The sequence below is a fragment of the Pithys albifrons genome, chromosome Z (assembly GCF_047495875.1).
Source record: "Pithys albifrons albifrons isolate INPA30051 chromosome Z, PitAlb_v1, whole genome shotgun sequence".
In the NCBI taxonomy this organism is placed as follows: Eukaryota; Metazoa; Chordata; class Aves; order Passeriformes; family Thamnophilidae; genus Pithys; species Pithys albifrons.
This window is the reverse complement of record NC_092497.1, coordinates 18,438,232-18,449,738: the sequence shown is the minus strand read 5'-3', so window position 1 is coordinate 18,449,738 and position 11,507 is coordinate 18,438,232. Positions and strand designations below refer to the sequence as shown.

The 11,507-nt window shown below is 41.6% G+C and overlaps 1 protein-coding gene across 4 annotated transcripts in view; it reads left to right on the top strand.

Annotated features, from left to right (window-relative positions):
- Positions 1–2,900: 2,900 nt before the first annotated feature.
- Positions 2,901–11,507, top strand: part of ARL15 (ARF like GTPase 15) — a 219,402-nt gene continuing 210,795 nt past the window's right edge. The window contains exon 1 of one of the 4 annotated variants that reach the window (XM_071580985.1): positions 2,901–3,184. In XM_071580985.1, the coding sequence (XP_071437086.1) occupies positions 3,173–3,184 (12 nt within the window). In that variant the 5' untranslated portion in view covers positions 2,901–3,172. Of the gene's footprint in view, positions 3,185–8,640; positions 8,665–11,507 lie in introns of those variants that run through there. The other 3 variants (XM_071580983.1, XM_071580984.1, XM_071580982.1) reach the window with 3 other exon arrangements.

Here is an 11,507-nt window from a genome sequence, read left to right as displayed (position 1 = left end):
TTAGGCCAATTGCACCTTCAGAGCTTGTCAACTGCCAGTGTTATAAAACCTTGAATTTGTCAGATGACAATCTTGTGTTAAAATGTTTGACCTCATTAAATTGCACTGACAAAAGGCATTGATGATAAAATGTTATGCTCAGCACTTCTTGGGATCCAAATCGGAGTCCCAAAAGGAGTACTTTTGATACAAATTTACAGAATTTTTTTTTTTGTGACCAGATTTCACTGAAGATACAGTTGGGTTTCTGTGAATAAGCTCACTTCCATTTTTGGAACCAGACTTACTACCTCATAGTGAACACATGAAGTTTTGTTTCATTAAAATACTTTCATCTTCTTCTTTCTATCTTCACATGTGAGTTCCTGCTGGCAGGGTTCTTTATGGAGATAACTAACACTGTATTAGGCATATATTCCAATATAAAACTGAATTTCTTTTCAGATGAAAGAAATCTTACAGGACTTGCTGGAAGAATCTCAGCAGCACCATAACTGCTATGTAGGCTAGAAGACATTTGTTACAGGACTTGTATTCTACTTACATTCTGCTGTTGTTCTGTGGTATCTTCACTTGATATAATAAAATGAATGTGCCATAACGCTACACAATGACCAGAGACTCACGTGTTTATATTAAACTGAATGACTAATACATAAGTTTAGGCTTTGCTTCTCTCTTAATCAAGTTTCTGGGATTTTCAGTATATACATGAGAAATTTTTTTATTTTGTTAGCTGATGTTCTGTTCAGCTCATGAGGTCTTGCTTATAAGCTAGAAAGAAAATGGCATGTATAAAATCATAATTTGGGAATAAACATTTTTCTTTGGATATATAAACACACTGCATCTTCATAACCAGATCTATCAGACCCATATAAAATAGAGGGGTCTTTTAGTTCATTTTCTCCAGTTGTAAAGCAGTGCTAACTAAAATACATCTGAGAAATGTTACAGCTACATTAAAAATTCTGCTACTTTTGGTCATGATGTCTGCCCCTGGTCAAATATCCTTTCCATTGAAGTGTTTTCCAGTATCTGGCCTGGAATTCCTTTGTTGCAATAAAAGTAAATTACTTCATTTCCCATCACAACACCCTCTCTGCAGCAACTCTCTACACATGGATTCTATTTGCTTCTCGATCAGTTCTGGAAGAAATAATTCCCAGTCTCTTCAAATTACTCTCCTAGGAAATACTTCAGAACAATCTGCTTGCTCTTGATGTTGTCCTTTAGATTACCTTCCAGTTGCCCTTCATTTAGAGAAAAATCTAAAGGCAGTGAATTTCAAGAGTAATGTATGACTCTACAAAGAAGAAATGAAGGGTTTTAAAGGTTAAGGAGAAAGCACTGCAAAATGTTAAAATCATGTGTGATGACGGAACACAAAGAAATCAGGGCTTCTTGTAGTTTCCTTGTTACATTAGTGAGAGGCCTACTTTAGCCACGGCTATTGAGGCTAATGTAGTCTTTACCCTGCAGTTGCCACTGTCAAAATGACATCTCGTTATCAGCAGACAGTTGCCAGCAATGGCTGTGACTACATGGAAAGCAGTCAAAGTATTGAATAGCAGGAAGGGCCAAGCCTGTATCCCTCCTTTCACCTGTTAGCTATTCAAATGCTAAAATTATCAAGTTTCTTAATGATTGAAAGTTAAAAAAAAATAAAATTGTACCCGTATAATTTAAATTTATTTTGTTATGTTGCTGTATTTGATATTGATCCCCAAATTAATGTAAGGACTGTCAAAGGAAGCAAGTTTTTTTCTAGACTAGATGCATGAGGAAAATTAATTATCCATTGACAAGAACAAGATGCTTTCTGGGCAGACAGAGGAAACACCTTGCCAACACACTCTGGATGTTGTAACTGAAACTGTCTACAGCAGGCCTTCATCGAGTACCAATTTCAGAGCAGCAATTGTAACTGCCCTTTCACGATCCCAGTTTATTAGGCCTAGGCCGACAGCTTACCAATATTCTTACAAATATTGATTTCCATTTCCTCTTGCCTCCTCATTTAAGCCTCTTTTATCTTAGCTCCTTACCTGCTTTCACAATTCTTTTTATTACACTGTTATTTTTTTCTTATTCTCTCACTTGATGCCTCATTTCTACCCCACTGTCATTACACGTTGAGAAGTTTCCTTCTGTTTCTCCAACAAGCCAGGCATTCCTGCTACTACTAGAGATTTGTGGGTAAGCCTCTGTGTTCAGACCTCAGCCTACAGTAAAAGCCGTGAGTGCTGCTTTCACAGGTGCTTGGGGAAACTATCACGTAATCAATTATGCTGGAAAAGACATCATGAGTCCAACCTTTGGCCAAACACCACCATGTCTACTACACCATGGCACTGAGTGCCACGTCCAGTATTTCCTTAAACACCTGCAGGAACGGTGTCTCCATCAGCTCTTTGGGCAGCCCACTGCAATGTCTAACCATCCCTTCTGCGAAGAAATTCTTCCTGATGTCCAACCTGGCGCCGCACAAGGCCATTTCCTCTCGTCCTGTTACTTGTTGCCTGGGTGAAAACTGACCCCTGCTTGGCTACCTCCTCCTTTCGGCTATTTGTAGGGAGCGATGAGGTCACCCTGAGCTTCCGGCTCAACACCCTTGCCTGCTCTTCACTGAACTTTCGCTCCAGACCCCCCGGCAGCGTCACTGTTGCTGTCCCTGTCCCTGTCCCTGTCCCTGTCCCTGCCCCGATTCCCGTCCATAGCCAGGACACGGCCCTGGGGCGCGCTGGTCCCGCCTCCCGCGCGCGCCTACGCCTTTAAGCGCGCGCTGGCCGCGTCCCCACGTGCGCGATCAGCTGACGCGGCCCCGCCCCGCCCGGCCCTGCCGTCCCTGCGCGCGGCGGCGGCAGCGCTGACAGCGGCGCTGGGGCAGCGCGCGCGCCCCGCCGAGCCCTCCCGCCCCGCCGAGCCCTCCCGCCCCGGCCCCGCTCCCGCTCCCGCTCCCGCTCTTCTCTCGCCCCGCCCCGCTCCGCTACCGCTCCGCTCCTCTCTCACCCCGCCCCGCTCCCGCTCCGCTCCGCCCCGCGCCGTCCGCAGCCACCGCTCCCGCCCGCAGCCACCGCTCCCGCCCCGCACAGCGCCGCTGACAGCCGGGCGGGCGCCCGCGGCCCCTCCGGAGAGCTCGGCAGCGCGGCGCCCGGCGCCACCCCGGTACATGGATTACCTGGTAGGTTCCCGGCGGGAGCGGGGCCGCCCCCGTCTCCGGGTCGTCCGACGTGTTCCCGGGCGGCGGGGGTGTGCGGGGTGCAGATGGACTCCGACGGGGCAGTCGGGTCCGGCCGCGCCGCCGCCCCCGGCCCGCCGCGCTGTTAAAGGGCGATAAAGCGGCCGAGCCCCGCTCATTTGGCGGCTATTAGGTTTCTAAAGCCATGACCCGGGTCGCTGTTTTTTATCTAAATGCTGGAGCTTAGGGCACGCTTGAATGAACTAAATTGCTCCCGCGGGCGGGTTCAGCCGAGCGCCCGGGCAGCTGCTATTCGGGGGTAGCGTTTCATTGCCCTTTAATGAATACTGGCTGCATTCGTCTCTGAGAGATCGTATCGCGGGCGCGCACCCTCAGGATGGGGTCGTGGCTGGTGCGTGGACTCAGCCGCGCACCCTCGGCAGGCAAACGCTGTGGCACGGCTGGGTAACGAGCAGGTGGCTTTGTTTTAGTGAGGTATCTGCTTACCTGAGCTTTTCAGCCTAATACTGGGAGAGCGTAACGAGCACATCCCATCCTTCCACTCTCGTTGACATCCCGTTACTCCAGTCTTGCCGCTTTGAGCGCTGACGCCGTGAAGTGCTGCGGAGCGGCAGCTGGGGCAATAAGCAGTAGGCATCTTCTGGTCATCCCTGTTCATTATTCATATCAGGAGCAATCAGAAGTATTGGGAGTCAGAAGCTTGACTGTCTTTTTAATATCTTCACACGAGGTGTTCAGGGATGTAGGCTTTCAAGAGAGATTCATGAAACACAACAGAATCTCTGGAGATGCTCTTTCTAGTGAACTGATGAAGATTTGCCATGTTAAGATGAGAGCTGTACACAGTGGCTGACGTTTACTTTTATGACTGTGAAATTAACTAAACCATAAATACAATTAATTGTATACTTTCATATTCTTGTGACCATTTATCTTAAATGTATTTTGGTTTATTCAGCTTTATACCCCCTCAAAATGTTTTAGGCTTACCCTTCTGAATTCAAATAACAGAGAGAAAATAGAAAATGAGTCCTGTCTGGCAGAAATGGTAGGCAGACTTCTCTTTAAAGACCTAGTTAATGAAATACTGATAATAAACTTCCAGTGTATCAAGTGCAGCCTTGTAACTCCTTGAAAGCCTGGAGCTGTTTCTTAGATTTTTTGCTTTACAAACTTCTATCCAGACAAAACTGGCTATCCTGTGCTTTTTGAAGTGCTTGCATTAACCTCTGTGACTGCTACAGGCTGTTGTGTGGAAGGCCAACCACTCGGAGAACAATAAATTTAATAAGCCTTGGAAACTGAGAACATGTTTTTGTATTAACTAAAAGGAGGAGGGGATTAAATAGCTCTTTTTTTTTTCCCCTTTTTCGTGACTCGTCCAGTTGATCCTTTTCCTCTTTACTGTTGTGTGACCTTCTTTGGTGTCAGCTCTAAAAAACCTCCACATTGAACAGCTGATTTGGACACCTTAGAAAGTCTTCTCTAACAACAAACATTGTGGTGAGTTAGGCAACTAGTTGTGTGCACCCACTTTCACCTTTGAGGACTAAGCTGTTGTCACACTCTGTTCTAGCATAAAGATGGGCCTACTGTTTATCTATGCTAGATTTGATGTTATAATGTGGATGTTAACCTATATGCAGAGCAACTGCCTCATTATTTCCATAACAACAGTAGAGAAAAGCTGTGTATATCAAGGAATTTTGTGGTTCATGTGTTTATGTTGGGATCTTGTCTTGCATTGTGAAGCAGAGAGCAGAGCAATGGATGCAGTTGTTTCTGGTTGCAGTGGTCCTGTGAGACAAAGTTTTGGTTAGCAGTCCTTCCATCTCCATGAAGAGTCTACCCTCAGCCAGCTCTTCCCAGACTTGCATAGGAAGGTTGTTTTCCTTTTTTCAGCTGAATAGGACCTACATTGGTGGAGATTTCTTTTCACCATTATGGAGCAGATCCCAAGAAATACTGCACAACTGCAGCAGCTTCTAATCAGTACATTATTGAAAGCATTCAAGTCCTGCTCAAAGCCCAGTCAATTTGAGCCAGGTTGGACTATGGTCCTGAAGCTGTTGTAGCTACCCAGGACTTGACTAGGCCCTCCCGGTTACAGTATGGCCCTTAATTTATAGCTAATATCATTTGATAATTAACTGGTACTAGAAGAGTATTTTCTATAATACTCTAATTTTTCTTACGGTTTTCTGTTGTAATAAAAAAGTATCACTGGCCTTTGTATTTTGACTAGCTGGAGGAGGCTCTTGAGCTCAGTGCCTCTTTCATTTTTGTATTGATATAATTACAGTGTTGGGAGTGGTGCGGTGGAGGATTTTTTTTTAATCAACATAGCTGAACTAGGTTCAACATCTAAAGAAGACTCCATCTTCACTCCCTTAGAGGCATCTTTTACTCATACGTGTTATTCTCTCTTTTAAAACATATCATGCAAACACAGCCATATCGTTGTAGATTTATAGGTTTTTGTGACTACATGATCCAGCATTCTATTTGCAACCATCTTCCTCTTTGTTCTTGCTACATTGTGTCTGGTAGGATTAGAGTGTATTCAGAGACTTGTGCTGGTTGGCCTATGTTCAGTAGACTATGCTTAATTTAAGAAATTACGGCATGATGCGTCTTGTGAAAAGCATGGCAAGTGACCAATCTCACAGTTTTTGCTGGGATAACTTGTGGGGAAACAATAGAAATGCTTAAGGTTTTCATATGTGCTACTTACAATGCAAATTTTAAGCTCCTGAGTAGACTTTCACAATGCACTTCTTCAGAGGCATCCTCTATATATTAGGTGAGGTTCTTACATTGAATGAATGCATGTATGAGCCTGATCTGTATAGTACTTTTAAAAGCTACTTGAGAGGGGGTTTTACAATTTTGGATGTGTGTTCACACACACAAAAAAGTCTTTTATTGGCCTAAGAGGTTAATAAGATAAAATTGATAACCTGTTTAGTTTTGCATTTTAGCATGTTTATTATGGTAGCTTATCCCTAAATTGTATCCCAAGAGGCTACATAGTATCTTAGTTGTATATAAGAATATTTCTTGGGCAGGTATTAATGGGAGATGACACTTCTTGCATGAATAACCCTTTCAACTTTAATATTTTATTTATTTTATCCCCCCCCCATTCCCCTCCCCCCTGGTTAAGCATGAACATGAGTACTACAATGTCAAGAGAGTACATGTTCTTAGAGTTCTGGAAGCCTGGTTGCTTTGTTGGTGTTTTCGTTTGTTTTGGGTTTTTTTGCTGTTATTTTGTTAGGGTTTTTTTTTCAACTATAACAAGTTTGGAATTTTTTTCCTGTTCTTTGTGTATTTGTTAGCTGATACAAACTATTTTAGTCCTGTATACATGCACACAAAAGCTAAAATTTGGGAAGTTTTTGAGTAACTGTATCTAAATTTTCAAATTTTTACATGAATAGGTCTTGAAGTGACTTGAAGTTTCTTCTTGGTTTTTGAATAGTCTTGACCTCGCATTCTGGATAGTTAGTGTTCAGATAAAGTCTTTCTTGACTGGTAAAAGCTGCATATACCAAACTACAGTGTTCTTAAAAACATTAGATGATATTAAAAGACAAAAAAATGTTTCTGAACAAACCTTTCTTGAACAGCTAACTTTTCAGACCTTCCCTTTTAAATAGTTAGACTTTTTAATTCAATTGCACAGATGTAATTTAGAAAGTGGTAGTACAGGGTAGATCATGATCACTTGGTGATTCTGATCTACCTCATATCCTGTCTTTCATTGCTGTTGCCAGTTCCTTTTTGTATCTGCAGGCCATAGAAAAAACATTGTTTCTTATACTGCAAATAGTATTATGGAGGCATATGTTTGAAGGTTAGCGTTTTACTTCTCTGAAACTTTGTAAACCAGTAGCTGCTGCTCTTTGAATCAGGAAAGATGAGGAAGGTCCATACCAGCAACTCTGTATTTTTCCTCTGAGGCAGGTGTATGCTTGGATACAATCACCTACAACATGAGCAGCAAAGGCCTGTATAGCCTGGCCCATATTGTTTGCTAAACACGTCTTCATATGAATTTTGTCTCTTGTCACATAGAAAATCAGGACTATTTGGGCTATCTGTTTACTCACCTATCAGCTGTAACATCCTTGAAAATTTACACCCTCTGCAGAACACAAGGTCTTTGATCTTGTTTTCCTTTCAGTTTGGAAAGCTGATAAGGCACAAGGATGAGGGGACTGACAGTTGTTTTAAAATAAAGATATAGCTGAATGCAGGAAAGAAAAGAAAAGCTATAAGATCAACTAATGTACAGAGTGCATGGAACTGTTTGGATCAGATGTGAATCTTTGATGTGAATCTTAGTCGTTTCTTCTTAGTGTCATAGGTCGGTATTGTGGTATGATCATGAATGACATGAACTTGATTTTTTCAAACAAAACTAGATTGGAAGATACACTTCACTGATGGATTTTCAGGCCAAAGGGCTAGATCAGAATTAGTGTCTGAAGTATGTAGTATGAATACCTAGTCTTCAACACCAAGTCCTGCTATGCACCATGTTGCTCTGCAGTATGCTGCTCCTGAATACTTCAGTCAGACTTCCAAGCTTGAGGCACCATGGTCATGAATTTTATGAAAGGGTAAAAAAGCAAGCTTTTAGTAAGTGGGAAAATCTGCATTCAGTAAGGACAGAATATTCCTTCTAATACCACATGCTGATTACCATTTTTGGCTTGTCATCAGTATGATCAGTTCATGTTTTCTAATACTGCCAACTTGTGATATTTATTCTCTTAACTGAGATCTGAATTTTTGTGATTATGTAAAAATACTAGGTTTCCATTAATAAAAGAAGCATTTTAGTTTAATTTAAAAACATAGATGTGGGCCCAAACAGCTGTAAAGCCATAAGAAGGAAAAAACGCTCAAACCCACAGTATTCAATATCTCGTGTTTGTTTGTCGTTTGGATCACATAACTCTGAAGTGTGTTGTTTTGCTGTTTTTCACTGTGTGCACAGCAAAACTTTCTGAATTGCAAGCTGTCTGACTGTTTAAAAGTCCTTATGAACATAAATAGGGTATTTCCAGTTGAATAAGCCATGGCTCAGTCTCATGCTGGAGCCCTTCAGAGTACAGAACTTATTTTTTTCTCACTGGCAACTTGGTAAGGCAACTGTATTAATTGCCAATGAATGTGTAAGTAACTTCCTTCTGTTTGAGGAAGAGACATAAAGCAGGAAATGTAGCTGACAAATCCTCTTATGTTAGACACAGTCCTGCCCTAGAGCCTTGTTGCCTATAAGGACAAACAGTAGGAAGAACATGAATCTTTGTATGGTACTTCAGTGTATGTTTTGGTGGAGCAATAGAAGAAAAAATTTGCTTACAAGACCCACGTTAGCTTTTGGATTGGAGAGTCTGAGAAAGCAAAATGGGATCCAAGAGCCAGTAGGAGCTATTGACATGGGGGAAGTAAGTTTGGATATATTTTGTTTGTTTGTTTTGTTATGATTTGGAGCTTTTGTATGGAAGAAACATCTGTTTTCTACACTTTATTAGCTTTTACAGTAACTACTGCCTAGTTTTTGTTTGTATAATTTCTGCCTCTAACAGTGATGAAAAACTTAGAAACAATTTAAAATGAAGTAATCATTTTGTAATCTGTAAATGTAAGTTTCATAAAAGAGCATTGATAGCAGAGCTCTAGCAGTGAGTAAGAGGGTGAAGAGAATGTGGAGATTACAAGGGACTTTCATGTTTTTGTTTAGTTGTATAAACTCCTTGTGCTTTGGGTGGGCTGATGCAGAGACAAATATTAAGAATGTGTACTGAACCCAGGAAAAAAAAATCATAGTACCTCTTTTGATAATGGTAATAAAATGGTTGATGAAATTCAGTGTTGATAAATGCAAAGGGGCATTTATAGTACAAGTCACATGGCAGTGTGGATGCATGGATAGTCCCTAAAATACCATCAATGCTCAGGAGAAGAAATGACAATCCTTCTTTAAAATGTCATCTCAACTGAGATATCTGCCAACAAGTTTAGAGTACTAAGAAGGAAAAAGAGCGAAAGATCTCATTTTTACACTGCTTAAATGTAGGGTTTGCTCTTGTCTTAAATGCTACATTTGTGGTTGCATCATCTCAAGAAGAGTATTGAAAAGCAAAAGATACAAAGAAGTATGACATGATAATTGAAAGAAAGCAGTTGCTTCCATACAAGCAAGATTTTGATAGTTATAGCCCTTCAGTCTAACAAAGAGACAGCTGACTGGTGTAAGGAGGCAACATTGTCAGCATCATGGCTAGCCTTCGCTAGCAAAGATTTGGGAAGGGCTCTCCCCACGTCGGTGTGCCCTTCCAGCCTGCGCAGTGCATTTTTTAGGTGAGGCCCAGCGTGTGCAGAACTGGCCCCACCATTTAACTCCTGAGGTTCATCTGCCACGGCCGAGCTAGCTTGGACAGTGACAGTGAAGTCCTCAGGACTAGAACCTACAGCCCGCGGTATTCCCAGGAGGCCTCCCATCTAAGTACTAACCGGGACTGACCCTGCTGAGCTTCCGAGATCTGACGGGATCGGGTGTCAGGGCAACACTGTAGACATTTTTGAAATCATAAAGAGAGGATAACTAGGCAATAAGTAATTTTTTCCCAATAGAAGAATTCACTGACAGTTATAATCCAGGAACTGCTTTTTCATATGAGTATAGTGGAATTCTATGTCTCTTCTGTGCAGTAATGTTGGGGTGGTCCAGATGAGTAGACCAGGAATTTGTACGTCTTCAAAGACAGATCCATTGTGGCTGGGTATTGAATATGTTGTTCAGATATGATGGTAGGCTTGTGGAGATCCTGAAGTTGTGATTGCTGGAACCTGAAGGGTGGGCCCATAAGATATTATTCCCTTTATGTCCTGATGCTTCGATGTGTGCTAAAGACTTCATCCCTCTTCATTAAGGGGACAGCTAGAACTAGTTCCAGAACAGGAAATTGTAGTTAGAAAATTGAGATATTCTGGATGGTGTCCAAGAGGTCTTCCCAGTCTAAGCAGAATTGCATTGACTGCACAGGAGGTGAGAATTTTTAATTCAGAGGGATTTATAAAGATACTTAACTTGCTCCAGGGGCATGTAGCTAACAGGTTCCTTGTGCGTGGAGGTGCTGCCTTGATATATGAGCAGAGGCTATTGGCCTTCCAACATTTGTGTCCTAATGAATTTATGACTTTAAGGCCCACAACAATGAGTGAACCTGAAACTAAATTGATAGCCTGTGTACAGTGGTGATACACTCTAGAGTGAGTGATCTCTTCTCCATGCTTTATTTTTGCCCAGAAACTTGCATAATTTCATGCTTCAGCAAGACTGGAGAAAAGGTCCAGCATTCTTGAGAAATGTCTATCCTGATCTTACAGCTATTAATTTTGTGCTGGCTTATCTGCATCTTTCACTGTCTGAGCTATTGCAGTCCTGAAAACAGTTGTGGAAAACTGTTCTACTGAGAATATTGCCTAAAAGAGGGGAGAGCATTGTTCTCTAGTGCATCCACTTGATTACTTTTTATGATAACAAGAGATTTCCTGGATCCAGTCCTATTTCCTGTTCACATACCATTGCTTTTCCATCATCATCAGGTTTCTTCTGGTCTCTAAACTAAGATTTATTTTTCTAATGGTTATGTGCAAGAACATTGGTATTTTAGAAATCTAATTATTCAACATTAATAGAGAAGATGAAAATATTTTGCATGACTTTTATCCCTGAGAACTGTATTAAAAAGTGTTTGGGTTGTTTAAATTAGAAATGTTATTAATGGAATCTGCTAGAGGACTGTGACATCTTGTGCAGAAAGAGGAGCCTTGGAGTTACTAGTTGGAGTTGAGTACCCAAGCTTAGTAAACAGCAGTTCTGGTCAAAGTTCTTCTACCTTTACTGTAGCATAGCTGTGTGTGCTTTGGGGTACCCATATGTTTTTTAAAACACACAAGCACTGAGAATTTGTTTCAGACTCTACATATAGGTACCTTAAAGCCTGTATATTTTATACACTTATGTTGCTAATTTTTGCAATTTTATGCACTGAAAAGATGTAGATAAGAACAGAGGTGGAAAAGCTTTTGCCTGAAAGATCCAGTAATTCAAAGTGATTACTGGGTTGGATCACTTCTTCATAAGTGAGCAGAAGGGAGACTTGGTCTCTGTTTTACTAAAGAAATGTATCACCAGAAAAAGCCCCTAATATTTTCCTTCTCTCACATTGCTTTCTGGTTTTGTGTTCTTGAAGCTAGACTAAGTGCTGGGATTTATTTAGTA